The sequence below is a fragment of the Pelobates fuscus genome, chromosome 5, assembly GCF_036172605.1.
Source record: "Pelobates fuscus isolate aPelFus1 chromosome 5, aPelFus1.pri, whole genome shotgun sequence".
NCBI lineage: Eukaryota > Metazoa > Chordata > Amphibia > Anura > Pelobatidae > Pelobates > Pelobates fuscus.
Genome location: NC_086321.1, coordinates 38,532,825 through 38,547,817, shown reverse-complemented (window position 1 = coordinate 38,547,817; position 14,993 = coordinate 38,532,825). Strand labels below are relative to the sequence as shown.

At 41.4% G+C, this 14,993-nt stretch overlaps 1 protein-coding gene across 2 annotated transcripts in view; it reads right to left on the bottom strand.

Annotated features, from left to right (window-relative positions):
- Positions 1-12,182, bottom strand: part of SSBP2 (single stranded DNA binding protein 2) — a 148,089-nt gene extending 135,907 nt beyond the window's left edge. Inside the window, exon 1 of one of the 2 annotated variants that reach the window (XM_063453712.1) lies at positions 12,047-12,182. In XM_063453712.1, the coding sequence (XP_063309782.1) occupies positions 12,047-12,102 (56 nt within the window). In that variant the 5' untranslated portion in view covers positions 12,103-12,182. The remainder of the gene's footprint in view (positions 1-12,046) is intronic. The other variant, XM_063453713.1, reaches the window with a different exon arrangement.
- Positions 12,183-14,993: the final 2,811 nt, after the last annotated feature.

Sequence of the window (14,993 nt, the reverse complement as noted above, 5' to 3'; positions counted from 1 at the left end):
TGTCAGAGAGAGACACACACTGACAGAGTGAGTGTGTGTATATATCTGTCTGTGTGTGTGTGTGTGTGTGTGTGTGTGTGTGTGTTTGTTTTTAGGTACCTGCATCCCTACAATTACAAGAGGTGTTTTTTACTCACCTTCTTTCCCACGCCGTGCCAGCTTTCCGCAGCTTGTCCTGCCTTCATGGCAGAGATAATCAATCTTTAAAGGATCGCTATAGGGTCAGGAACACAAACATGTATTCCTGACCCTATAGTGTTAACACCACCATCTAGCCCCCCTGGGCCCCTCATGCCTCCATAAATATAGTAAAAATCTTACTGTATTCAAGCCTGAAGCTGTAAATCTGCATGCTGTTAGACTCAGAAAAACAATCGTCTGCTGACATGTGGTAGCCTGATCCAATCATAGTGTTTCCCCATAGGATTGGCTGAGACTGACAAAGAGGCAGATCAGGGGCAGAGCCAGCATGATTCAAACACAGCCCTGGCCAATCAGCATCTCCTCATAGAGATAAATCGAATCAATGAATATCTATGAGGAAAGTTCAGTGTCTGCATGCAGTGGAAGGAGATACTGAATCACAGGATGCTGTGCACAGTGCTGTCCTGTGCTCTGCTGACATCAGATCTGAGTGGATGAAGGCATATTATGCCTCCGAAGTCCCTCTGGTTCACTCTGAGTGACTGCCACTGGAGGTGTTCCTAGGTTTCCTAGCTTTCAATGTAAACACTGTATTTTCTCAGAAAATACAGTGTATACATGAGAAAGGCTGCAGGGAGCTATAGTTCTCACCTGAACAACTTAATTAAGCTGAAGTTGTTCAGGTGACTATAGTATCCCTTTAAGACCTCAGCTAAATCAATGCTTTCCTGTAGGAAAGCATTGGGAAGATATTGCACATGTTCTCTATGGGTAACATTTAGCACCTCCATGCAGAGCACGGAGACGCTGCACACTGTGCACTCTGCAGCACTGACACAGGACTCTCTAGTCACGAGAGGTGCTACTAAGCAGCAATGTAAACATTGCCTTTTCTCTTGAAAAAATTTCAGCATTTACATTGAAAAGGCTACAGGGACAGGCTATAGGCCCCAGAATAACTACATTAAGCTGTAGTGGTTCTGGTGACTAGAGTGTCCCTTTAAGAAGCTTATTTTTCTCATAAATTTTCTCGAGAAAAGAGTCAGTCTATGAACCAAAACCACAAAATTAAGATGTAATGGCTAAAATGTGTACTAATGTCACTTTATGTAGCATTGAATTGGTGACCTGAAAAACTAAAAACAAATGTATCACCATATCATAATCCATATTAGATATAGGCATTATATGACAGAGACCTTCATTTAATGTTAGATATGTTTTCCAAACGAATGTATATGTTTGGATACACTTTTTTAATTATTTCATATTATGAGAAAAAAAAAAAAAAAAAAAAGTACATTGTGTTTGATATTTGAAAAATGTGTCCAAAAATATGAACAATATTACTAGAGTAAAGTTTCCGGCAGTAATTTTGTTTGTCTATGCTAACTGGTTCCTGGATTTGTCACTACAAAAACAGTAATGGAGGGGGAGGGGAGTATCTCATGTAGTTTAAAGGACCGCTTATTGGCTTGGTAGCACAAAGCAAATCACCAGATTGCAAGGCACTTGCTCAAGAAACATATGGGTGGATAACACGCGAGACTACTATTTAGAACATAAAAAGTTATTTAACAAAAAAACCTAGAACATTTTAGAATTTGTGTGCTTTTTGTAATTTATGGGTTAAAAAAGTAATTTTAACATGATTGACAGTGACTGGATTGTATAAATTTACCCTACATGTCATGAATGAGCCTGATGTGCTAAGTTCAGTGTTGCTGCAACAGGGCAACCAAATTCAAAGTGTTGTGAATAGAGCAATATCATATCAACATCAGTATCTTTAACTATTGAAGATCCTGGATATGCATCATCATGCGACTGGATGCAGGTTGTCAGAGGTTCCTGACACTCCAAAATCATGCAATATTTAAATATTTACATTGTATATCATTTTTTACATTTTTTTTTGGTTCTGCCCCCTCCATTGGACAATTCTTGGAAGTATAGAAAAAGTATGAACATCAGAATGCAAAAGGCTGCGTGTGTAAATATTTTTGTTATATTTGAACAGGTGCTATACTTTATAGATTACAGGGTAGGAGGGTACAGTAACTGCACCAATTAGAAAGACGCGATTATATTAGGGGTCTAATAACATTTATGAAGTTCAAGTGTCAAATTCAAAAAATAAAAATCACTTTGAAAACATTCTCTAGAAATAAACTCACTTAAAAAGTATCTTGTTAAAAACATTGCTGCTTATTTCACAGCTCCCTCCCACTCTAGCTCCCCAATGTACATCGACACAAATAGTTCTTCTACTTGATCAGGAAAAAGCAGTACATACATTTTTTTTTTTTTACAAAATAAGCTATTACACTGCAGTTAAGGCACAACTGATACTAAATTAAAATAATGCACAAATAGTTCTTCATTAATACACAAGATGCATCCAACTTGTTGCCAGGACCCAACAACCCATAATCACCTCTGTGTGGATTCTTATGATATAAACAAACACAAAATATACTGAGGCACAGAGTGTCCACAGGGGGGCTTTCCTCTGAGGTATGCAAGCATCACCTTTGTTCCACTGAGCATTCAAGAGCAGCAGGAGAAATTACTTTGCATTTATGGCAAGTGGCTTCAGGGCCCTCCCTAAAGATCTTGTTGTGTGTATAAATATTATGAAGGGCAGAGCTTACCTCTGAGAGGTCCATTGTTACAAGGAGTTTCAGAAACCATCCCATGCATTATTAAATAGGTCGGAAAACAGAGGAAAAAATGAAAGGGACTCTACCATATGTAAATTACAGGTCTGATGCATATGAAGACTATGATTTTCATATATAAATATTTATTATATGTAGAAACATTACATTATTGTACAGATTTTTATTGTTTTTTAACACGATACAAAAACGTATCCCTGGGCAGTCTTAGAGAATAGAAACACTACAACTGACCAATGGGGTTACCTTTAGGTTTACAGGACTGCATTACTATTCCCTACCATTGCTTCTGTAAAAATACATTTTTCTCTGATTATTACATTTTTCCAAAATACATAAATTAGAAAAGAAAAAAACACAATTAAAATGAAAGATTACATGCATTATAGGTTCTGCATGTGTATGTTGCAATGAATAAATATCAGTAAATAATCTATACAGTGCAACACCTTGCATAGCCTTCTTCTAGGTGTCAGCAACACATCTTATTTGATCTAAACCCATGCAGGTTATCAAGAGTTCATGTGCTTTCAACAATCCCACATTTTTGCGACCATCCTGACCATAGCAGTCAGCAACCAGGTTCAAACTGTCAATTGTGCATAGTCTTAAATATGCAGTGCTTCTAACCTAAGGGAACTAAAGATGCACTTAACAGAGATCTGCACATTATCACAAATGCAAAAAATATGGCTCTATGAAATGTATTGTTACATTTTCAGTGAAAATAACAAATGAGGACAGAGATCTTTTAAATAACCACTCCATTCATCATATTTGTATGGTGCAATGAGGTCCCAGGCTTACCCAAAGGGGTTAAACAGGTCTAAAAAAATAAATAAATGAATACATGATTGAAAGTCTTCAAGCCAGCGCCCAATCACTCTGTCCCTGAACTTCTGCTCAATGTTAGAGTCTTCAAATCAGGAGGCCACAGACCAGCAATAGGCTGAGAGGGTAAGCTGATGCTCTCAGCTTCAGCTCTGTGAAGTGGTCTGGGTGCAGTGTCCCAAGTCCCTTAACCCTGAAAAGGAAATTATTGCAGTTTTTAAGAAAGTGTGAGGGCAGACCTGAGCCAGCACCGAGAGATATCGGTGCTGGTTTTTGGTAAGTGACAGAAGGGATTTTTTTTACCCCTTCTGCATTGAGGGGGGGAGGGAGTTGAGGGGAGGGGGTAAGGCTATAGTTTCCATTTAAGAAAAGTGATTGAAAAGCACTTCTCTTTTTCAATCACTCTTCCTAATGAGGAGCTACTGAAATTAAGCATTTACAGCAGATTTTTTGGGTTGTTTGATTAACAGCTACTAGAAGCATTCTGGCTGACAAATGTAAACATTGCCATATTGCATAAACAACAATATGTACACTTGTACGTGCATTGTTTCTGCACCAAAACTACTGCATTAAGCTGTACTTTCATCATGCAGTCCACTTCCAAATATTTATGATGTAGACCCAATAGTAGAACTTTGGGGGGAAAACAGAACATTAAATACAGTAATTTACCCCTTAAGGACCAAACTTCAGAAATAAAAGAGAATCATGACATGTCACACATGTCATGTGTCCTTAAAGGGTTAAAGGGACACTAGTCACCAGAACAACTACAGCTTATTGAATTTGTTCTGGTGAGTAGAATCAGAGAAAATGCAGTGTTTACATTACAGCCTAATGATAACTTCCCTGGCCACTCCTCAGATAGCCGTTAGAGATCCTTCCTGGGTCATGGCTGCCTAAAATGCATCCAAACATTCAGTATCTCCTCCCTGCATGCAGACAGTGAACTTTCCTCATAGAGATTCATTGATTCAATCCATCTCTATGAGGAGTTGCTGATTGGCCAGGGCTGTGTTTGAATCATGCTGGCTGTGCCCCTGACCTGCCTCTTTGTCAGTCTTAGCCAATCATATGGGGAAGAATTGTGATTGGATCATGCCACCACTTCTGATGATGTCAGAGGAAGTTCACAGGCAGAAGCTTCAGACTTGAATACAAGTAAGATGTTTCTATCTTTAGGGTGGCAAAGGGGGCTAGATAGTGGTTTTAACACTATAGGGTCAGGAATACATGTTTGTGTTCCTGACCCTATAGTGCTCCTTTAAACACGATTGCAATTGAAGTAGAAACCATTTCTATTACGAACACAGTTGGTACAGCAATCAGCAGCTCTGCTATTATTTAATGTATTTATTTTAAACAAGCTTTAAGCAGGGAATCCAATCTTAAATGGTAGCAATAAACATTTAAACATGCTTTGCTAGAGACATTACGGACACCATTAGCTGTCAAGAGGACAAAGTTGTTGCTTGCACAAATAAACAGTGGACCCAACACCACCTCAGTATTGTTTACGCAGAAGTAGATCAGATTGTTGACTTATCAAACCCAAGATATGGAGAGGGACTAAAGCTAGCTAACTCATGGATTTAAACAAATACTGCAAACATATAAAATCCCTTTTTCCTCCATTGTATTAAATTGTATTTATTTTTTAATTTTAAGTGAAATTTCAGTGGAAGCATCACTTTAATAAATTAATCCTTTCACACCAGCCTGGATGCAGAAACAGCTATATTTTACATTCCCAGAGAAAATGGATAGCATGTACTCCCCAAACTCACTCTACTGAAATTTAGTGCTTTTGGTGCTTAGTGTTCCTTTAAACATCTCAATCCAAAATGAAATCACCAACTCCATTACTTACTTCGGGGCTGCAGAGAGCAGCCAAAGCAAAATAAGTGGAACACTCCATTTTTTTAATAGGGTATACATGAATAAGATTGTGAAGAAAAGATAGTATAGTACTTGGTCCTTAAAGAAACATCCTAGTTCACTAAAGCGTCATAACCCTGCTTTATTATTATTTTATAAAAGAACCAATTCCAAGATAAATTGTCACCTTTATAAATCCCCTTAGTAACACCTCCTAGGTGCTAAGCACAAAGCCAGGAGGGGGTTTTCTTCACACTCGCTTTAAGCTGTAATTATCAATGAGAATATCTTCTGTTGTCGGGAGATCATGGAGAATCCCAGCATTTTTTATGAGAAGCATCTGATTGAACACAAGTTATCAGAAACTATAACTTCCCAGGAGGGGGCTCTGAGTTGCAGCAAGAAGAATGAAGGAATAAAAGGTGAATTTAATAGCTTTTTAACAAATTTTAATGTCTATATGGCAGGGAGAATAGTGAGACAGTCAAGGAGGGCGGGTAGTTTAACATTGATATCTCAGATACAATTGTAATTTACATACAAGGTATTCCATTTTATAGCAATTTCTGGAAGTGTTTTCTTACACCATCATTATAGAAGATTTTGCTGCCACCTCAAGGGCAGATAAACTTTTGGAGCCTTTATCTCTTTAAAAAGCTCATTAAACGTGAGTTTTTATTCACTCACTTTTAATATTAATTTGTACTTAATACACAGCATTGCACTATTTTTTGTTTTGCATTTCCTTTTATATGTCTGCATGCTGCCCTGGTACATGCGTTAAGGGGCAAGTGTTTTCCTACACAAATTTTAGTGCTGCACTCACACTTTGTGTTTTTGGTGGGGCACATCACCTAAACATTAATTATTTTTTTTTGTTTTTTATGTGTGTGATATAAGTAGTCTCCACTAGTGTTACAGCTGCTGTTTAAATGTAAAAATATATATAACTGACCGCTCTCCGCCAATCAGCGACGCCCCTGCCCGGCAGCACGCCGCACTTCCTAAATCTGGAAATTGAAAAGTCGGATGCCACCATGGGAGGAGTGGACTTTGTTGCTGAAGGCAACTTTTTGGTTAAAACGTTTGAGAACAGTTTAACTTCATGAGATAAGAAGCCTCCAGGGGCTTTTGGGCACCATAACAACTTCATTTAGATTAAGTTGTTTTGGTGCCTGGAGTGTATCAAGTTTTTTAACAGTTACCCATTCAAAAATCAGTCATTGTCCTGTTAATATTATTTTAATTAATTCCATATATTTAACAAATATATATTTTCGGGGGGGTTAAAAAATTAATAAAAACATTTTTTTTTTTTTTTTTTTAATTTAAAATTCAATACCTTTTGATCTTGCAACTGGGTGCCTCCATGTCACTAATTGTTATATGCTTTATCATTTGCACATGGCAAGAGGAGAAAAGATTCAATGTTTGAATGTCTCTTCCTCGTTTGCTAAGTGTGCCCTGGTTGTGCCTGTAATGAGCTGGATAGTGACATAATATTCTAAATCTAGAAAACACATTTCAAAGAATACAAAGCATCACATTTTAACGTTGTATTCAGGATTCTTCACAAGCCTAGTAGGTTTTTGCACATAAAAAAGTATAACAAACAAAAAATGAGCATATGAGAACAAAAGCTTGGAGGAATTCAGTAGTTTGCCCTTCGCTAAATCCCCGCTCAGGTCTTGAAAAAAAGTATTTGCTCACTTGTGCCATTTACAGAGATAACCAGTTCCAAGGCATATCAGGCTAATCCCACCCATATGGGTAGTCCAGAACCGATATGGCGGCAAGTTCTCTCTGCGTGAGACATACAACACTTATATTCTCTGGCTCTGTTGCAATGCATTAACTTGGCTCTCCCAAAGTTCAAACGGGTAATACAGATGTGGACCCCGTGCTACACTGTGCCTAGAGGGGTATTAGCTACAACTCATAGACGAGGCCCAAAGAAGGCTGAAACGATCCTAAGAAGTTGCTGTATCTCTCATGCAGAGAGAACTTGCCGGCATTTCGGTTCTCGACTGCATCACATACATCAAAAAAAATAAATGAATAATAAAATATTACCCTGATTTTCTTTGCTTGGAAGAAGAGAGCCGAGATCGCACACACCTATCACCAAGTTACCCAAGACACCTCTAGACAGCAGGGAAAATGTGCTTGTTTCACTTAGCCTTGTATGATAGAGTACATTAAATAGTGCACATGCATAATTGATCACCCTTTTACTCAATGGGGGAGGTTTTTTATAATATATATATATATATATATATACATATATATATATATACATACACACATATATACACACACTATGGATTCCACTATTTATTAAGACATCCAATGAACTTCATTGGTTTCAAAATTACTTTCCAAGTATTTGTCAATTTACTGTGCGTAATTGGGCAGTTGTCTGGGGGCAATTTTCTACGTATAAAGCATAAAGCTTAGAGTAGAGTAAAGTATTTTTAGATACATACAATCATTCACAAATGCATGAAAACTGGTCGGGGAAAGCAAACACAAAATGCTCACTGGTTACTTACAGCCAGGAAAGTTTATATAAACTACTTAAATGATTATTCCAAGCACCATGAAAAACTTCAGTGTATTGAAGTGGTTATGGTGCCTAGAGTCTGTATGTATAGTGTTTCGCTATCAAACACTGCACATACAGAGTTCAACTCCTTTTCTACCAGAGGTATAATTCCACCTTAAGCATCGTCATTTGGGGATTCATTAGCCAACTTGGCTCAAGAGTTCTGGAATATCAATTCTGTGCATAATTTCTTGCATTTATTGGGTGGAAGGCATGAGCCAACACTCTCGACCAATAAACAGCCGGCAGGATCGGCATCTGGCTTCTGCAACTCTGCACCCAGCATTAACCCAAGTAAGCCCATTATAACCACTACGGCACTAGTGGTTATGATATGAGGAGTAACTATTTAAAATTATCTGCACAATTATTGTATAAAAAGCTATTGGAGGTCAGTCTGTGCACATGTCTAACTAGGACACTGCACTTCACAATACATGACCGAAGCTCAATGTCACATTTGACAGTCTCTCTCGTGTGATTTTGAAAGAAATAGGTTTGTTCACTAAACAATGAAATGTAAAGGGTTGAGAAATTTTTTGTTTTTATTTTAAATGCAAATTTCAAGCCAAAATAAGCAGATCTGAAACTGTAAATCTACTATTTTTAGAGCTTTACAAGCGTGGCCTAAAATGTACTACCTTGTCAATTTTTAAATGCATAAACCTCAAAGTTCTTTGGGGGCTCTAAATGAACAGAATATACTAGCAAGCAGTATTTCTATATATGCCTGCTGTTGTACTCTATTCCAATAGGTTAGATTATAAATAGCCAAGTTGGTTGATGTAGGGAAGCCTTATCAAATTTATTGAATTTGAACTGCTGCACATTCAGAGTTCTTGCACCCGGAGCACTTCAAATCAAGGAAGTGGCCTTGGTACTTAGAATAACCCTTTAAGCAGAATGCTGTAGGATTAATGTATGAAATTGTCTAATGCCAATGTCCATACGTTCCAAACAGTTCTTAATCTCAAGAACAATGTAGGGGAGCCAAAAATTATTTAAAACATGAGCGACATACACAAACTAAAAAAAAAAAAAAAAGTTATGAAAATATACGCCTAAAATGATTACATTTGTAACTTCGACACCAGTATAATCCATGAGACAATAGCTTGTACAAGACAATAGGAATGGTTCAGTGTAGTACATATGTAAGAGGGCAAACAACAGAATCATGGGGTCAAGAAAACTTAACAAGTGATTTTAGGAAAAACGCAATAATTAAACAAAAACAATGACGATAAATCTATTTTTATAAAGAGCTTTTCTCCCAAGGGGACTCAAAGTGCTATGAACACATTCTTGGGTTTAGTTGAACAGGCAGCTGATTAACAGACGTTACTTTTACACAACTTACCGGGAGACTTTATAGTGCATAAAAATATATTATAAATACTATGTTTGTTCTGCCTTTCAAAGCTCTGTCAGTTGCAACCTCAACAACACAGCCTTTGAATCTCACTCATGGTCCCCAACATAGTTAGCGATGTGATAAATATAGAACCCGTCGCCCACAACCAAAAAGGCATTGACCCAAGGTATTGACCAAGAGTCAATTTTACAAACACATGGGCAATAACATAGTCAGTCATTTTTTCCAGCCAAATAAAAAATAGGAAGTGGTACCTCAAAATATTAAACACGCTAGAACTCAAAAACAAAACAAAAAATGGTTTTATAAGTTACACCGCTTTAATGAGTGGTATAGGTGTGTGCTCATGCATCCCAAAGGCCAGTTAGGCTACTGAAAAGTATGTCCTGTTATGAAAAATCTGGTTTAGTAATTATCATTTTCAAACAAAGTTTGCCAAACATCCTTATTTTTGCAAAGTCCCACTTATTTTAAACAATAGGAAATAGAGAGCATCACTTCTTCAAAATACAATGAGAATCCATGTTATTTTGGTTGAGTTACTAGGAAGAAACTACGGACAGAAGGGAACACATATCTCGAATTATTGTCAATCTGCTTTCTACCCCCTTGCCTTCTTTAGTCCTTCCATTCAAGGACTGCACAAGCAAAAACACAACAAAAAAACATGAACAAGCCATGCCTATTCAGCAAGTGGCTTCACCAGTGACGGCAAATATACACAGTGCACTAGTTACATAAAATAGACAAAATATAGAGGACGATAATGAGTGATGGTACCTCAGAATACATGCATTCCAAAAGCAGGCATTGATTTTCCAAGGTTCTTCAACAATAGATAATTGCTAACAGTCCATGTGCAGCACAGGACTCAGATGCTCAATTGTACACAACAAAACTCCCCAACAAGCCCTGATACATACAGAGGACCAGTACACAGAACAGGTAGGTGTGTGCTGCACTGTGAAAATTATACTGTGATACGTATTAACACCTTAATGTCTGTAATACATTGCACCCATACTGCTTAATGTTTGGAACTGAACGGATAACCATGGTGTGTGCAAAGTGTTCACACACCATCACTGAACATGGAATAATTTGTAATGCTATACACTTGCATTGCACATATACATAACCCACTGCCCGGCACATGTCACTGCCTGACATGTACTTCCAACATGCATACATGGTTTTCTGACATGCCTTGAGCACATAAACTTGAACACCATTGCCCAACAAGTACATACCTAGCTGGCATGTGCCCATAAGCCACACAGCCCTGTCTGCCATACACTATACGCATACAGTCCTGCCATGCAATACACAATGTACACATAAAAGCTCTCCAAAATCAAACACAGTGTACACATACAATTATGCCTACCATACAGTGTGTACTTGCAGTATACTACCAGGTCATGCCATATAGTGTACATTTACAGCACTGCCTTTCATACACAGAGTGACATGCATCCTTCCACATAGTGTAAATACAGTACACAGCCATACCATACACAAGGTACATCCTGTCACACACAGTGTACATACCGTATACAGTACAGTGTAAAGCACATGCAATGTACGCAGAGTGCCATGCCATACACTGGGTACATACAGTATGTAGCATAGTGTACAGAGTAGATAAAGTATACAGCACAATGTACACAAAGTGCCATGCCGTACCCAATGTACATACAGTATACAGCACAATGTACATACAGTATACAGACATGCCATACCCATTGTACATACAGTATACAGCACAGTGTACACAGAATGGCATGCAGCCTTCCATATAGTGTACATACAGTATACAGCCATGCCATACACAGTGTACACACAGTATACAGCCCAGTGTACACACAATGACATGCAGCCTTCCATTTAGTGCACATACAGTATACAGCCATACTATACACAGGGTACATACAGTACAGTGTGCATACAGTATACACAGAGTGACATGCAGCCTTCCATATAGTACACATACAGTATACAGCCATGCCATACACAGAGCACACACAGTATACAGCACAGTGTACATACAGCATACAATACACAGTGTACATACAGTATACAGCACAGTGTACATACAGTACGGTGTAAATACAGCATACAATACACAGTGTACATACAGCATACAATACACAGTGTACATACAGCATACAATACACAGTGTACATACAGTATACAATACACAGTGTTGTGGTGGTGGTGGTGGTGTTACACAATGCTCCCGGACGGTCCCCTGTCTCCCTCGCCCTGTATTCCCTGTATGCCCGGTGTACCCATACCGGGAGGCTAGGTGACAGGGTCCTTCCGGGTCCGCTGTGTGCAGCCAGTAAAGTTTCCCCCCCCAGCCCGGAGCATCCCATCTCTCACACACCATAGGGGAGGGGGAGGGAAGTTTGCAGCCCCGGCCTATCTGCCCCCCATTGCCCCCCATTGCCCCCCGTGCCAGCCTGTGCCAGCCCGGTCCCCGCGCCCCCCGCTCCCCCCGGGCCAGGCAGGGAGGGTGGAACTTACTTTTCCCGGGCCTGGCTGTCGGACGGCACGCTGTTACTCTTGCCTTTGGCGTACATGCTTGCAAAAAGCTCCGACTGTCACACACCTGTCAACCGATCACAGCCTCCCCGGGAACAACCCCGTCACCATGGCGACAGTAGCGGCGCCCACCCTGATAGGCCCGCCCGCCTTGCGAGCCCGCCCACTCACCATGGCAACCCCATTGACGGACAGCTCGTTCCACTCCTTCACCACCTCCCCCCCGTCTCTCCTGCTCCCTCCTCCTAAACAGGCTGGTGCCTCCTCTATCCTCCCTCCCTCCTTTCCTCTGTGCTGGGGGGAGGAGGGAGGAGGGGGGACTTGAAACCGTTCTGGAAGGATTTTTAAACAACTGGCTGTTCCATCTTACAGCCTGTACTCCCGCCTCTGCCAGGAGCTAGCTCACAGGAGGGAGGGGGGGGGATAGACTGGCTGAAAGAGCGCGCTGCATGCAGAGCTCAGACTTAGAGCTGGCACTGCTGCACCCCCTCACTGGGGGACCCTAAATATACCTCATAACCCCCTCACTGGGGGACCCTAAATATACATCATAACCCCCTCACTGGGGGACCCTAAATATACATCATAACCCCCTCACTGGGGGACCCTAAATATACCTCATAACCCCCTCACTGGGGGACCCTAAATATACCTCATAACCCCCTCACTGGGGGACCCTAAATATACCTCATAACCCCCTCACTGGGGGACCCTAAATATACCTCATAACCCCCTCACTGGGGGACCCTAAATATACCTCATAACCCCCTCACTGGGGGACCCTAAATATACATCATAACCCCCTCACTGGGGGACCCTAAATATACATCATAACCCCCTCACTGGGGGACCCTAAATATACATCATAACCCCCTCACTGGGGGACCCTAAATATACATCATAACCCCCTCACTGGGGGACCCTAAATATACATCATAACCCCCTCATTGGGGGACCCTAAATATACCAAATAGTCCCTCACTGGGGGACCCTAAATATACCAAATATTCCCTCACTGGGGTCCCTAAATATACCTCATAACCCCTCACTGGGGGGTCAAAACATACTTCACAACCCCTTAGAGAGGGATCCCCAAATATCCCCTCACTGGGGGACCCTAAACTAAACCTTATAAACAATGAAAATGGGCTCCCAAAATATACATCATAACCCCCTCACTGGGGGCGGGGGGCAAAACATATAACTCATAACCCCTCACAGGTGGACCTCAAATATACCAAATATCCCCTCACAGGGGGCCCCAGAATATAACTCATAACCCCTCACAGAGGGACCCCAAATATCCCCGTACAGGGGGGGCAAGACATATAACTCATAACCGCTCCCAATGGGACCCCAAATATCCCCTCACAGGGGGGGACAAAACATAAAACTCAAAACCCCTCACGGGGGGCAAAACATATAACTCATAACCCCTCACAGGGGGAACCCAAATATCCCATCACAGGGGGGGTCAACACATATAACTCATAACCCCTCACGGGGGGGGCAAAACCTATAAACCTCACAGGGTAACCCAAATATCCCCTCACAGGGGGGGGGGGGGCAAAACATATAATTAATAACCTCTCACAGGGGGACCCCAAATATCCCCTCACAGGGGGGTGGGGGAGGCAAAACATAACTCATAATCTTTCACACGGGGACCCCAAAAATCTCCACACGGGGGGGCAAAACATAAAACTCATAACCCCTCACGGGGGGGGGGGGGGGGCAAAACATATAACTCAACCTCTCACAGGTGGACCCCAAATATACCTTATCACAGGGGTAGGCAACCTACGGCACTAGTGCCATGCACGGCACTCGAGGTGTCTTTGTACGGCACTCAAGGCTTCTGGAGTCAAACGCACTCTGGCCTATCAGGAGTCCCAGTAAAACTTCAGATTTCTGCTAATACGAAGAGGTGGTGAAGGACAATCCTCAATTTATGCATTGCAGCACATAGAGTAACTGATCTCAGATCACTGCCTCCCAGCACTTGTGAATGGGAATCCACACTTTAGTAGAGCAGCCAGTGGCGTACACACAACCCATGGGGCCCCGGTGCGAAAACTGATCCGGGGCCCCCCCTTCCCCCCGCGCGAGCTCTTACTCTGCGCAGGCTGGGGCCGCAACACATGGCGGCGGGCACCTGGTCGCAGGGCTGTGACCCGTGCGACCGCGGTATGTATGCCAGTGCATGCATAAACACATACACTTAAAGGACCACTACAGACACCCAGATCACATCAGCTCAATTAAGTGGTCTGGGTGCCAGGTCTCTCTAGTTTTAACCCTGCAGCTGAAAACATAGCAGTTTCAGAGAAACTGCTATGTTTCACTGAGGGTTAATCCAGCCTCTAGTGGCTGTCTCATTGACAGCCGCTAGAGGATTTTCTGTGATTCTCACTGTGAAAATCACAGTGAGAAGACGCTGAACGTCCATAGGAAAGCATTGAGTAATGCTTTCCTATGGGCGGTTTGAATGCGCGCGTGGCTCTTGCCACGCATGTGCATTCGGAGCTGAGAGGCGGGTGGGGACGGAGAGATCCCCAGCGTTAAGGGAGTCCGGCGCTGGAGAAAGGTAAGTGCTTAAGACACACACACACACTCTCATGAACAGACGCACACATTTACTGACAGACACACACTCAGTGACAGACGCACACAAACATACTCAGTAACAGACACACTCTCACACACACACTCACTAACACACACACACTCACACACACACACTCACTAACACACACACACTCACTAACACACACACACACTCACTAACACACACACACACGCACTAACACACACACTCACTAACACTAACACACTCACTAACACACACACTCACTAACACTAACACACTCACTAACACACACACTCACTAACACTAAAACACTCACTAACACACACACTCACTAACACT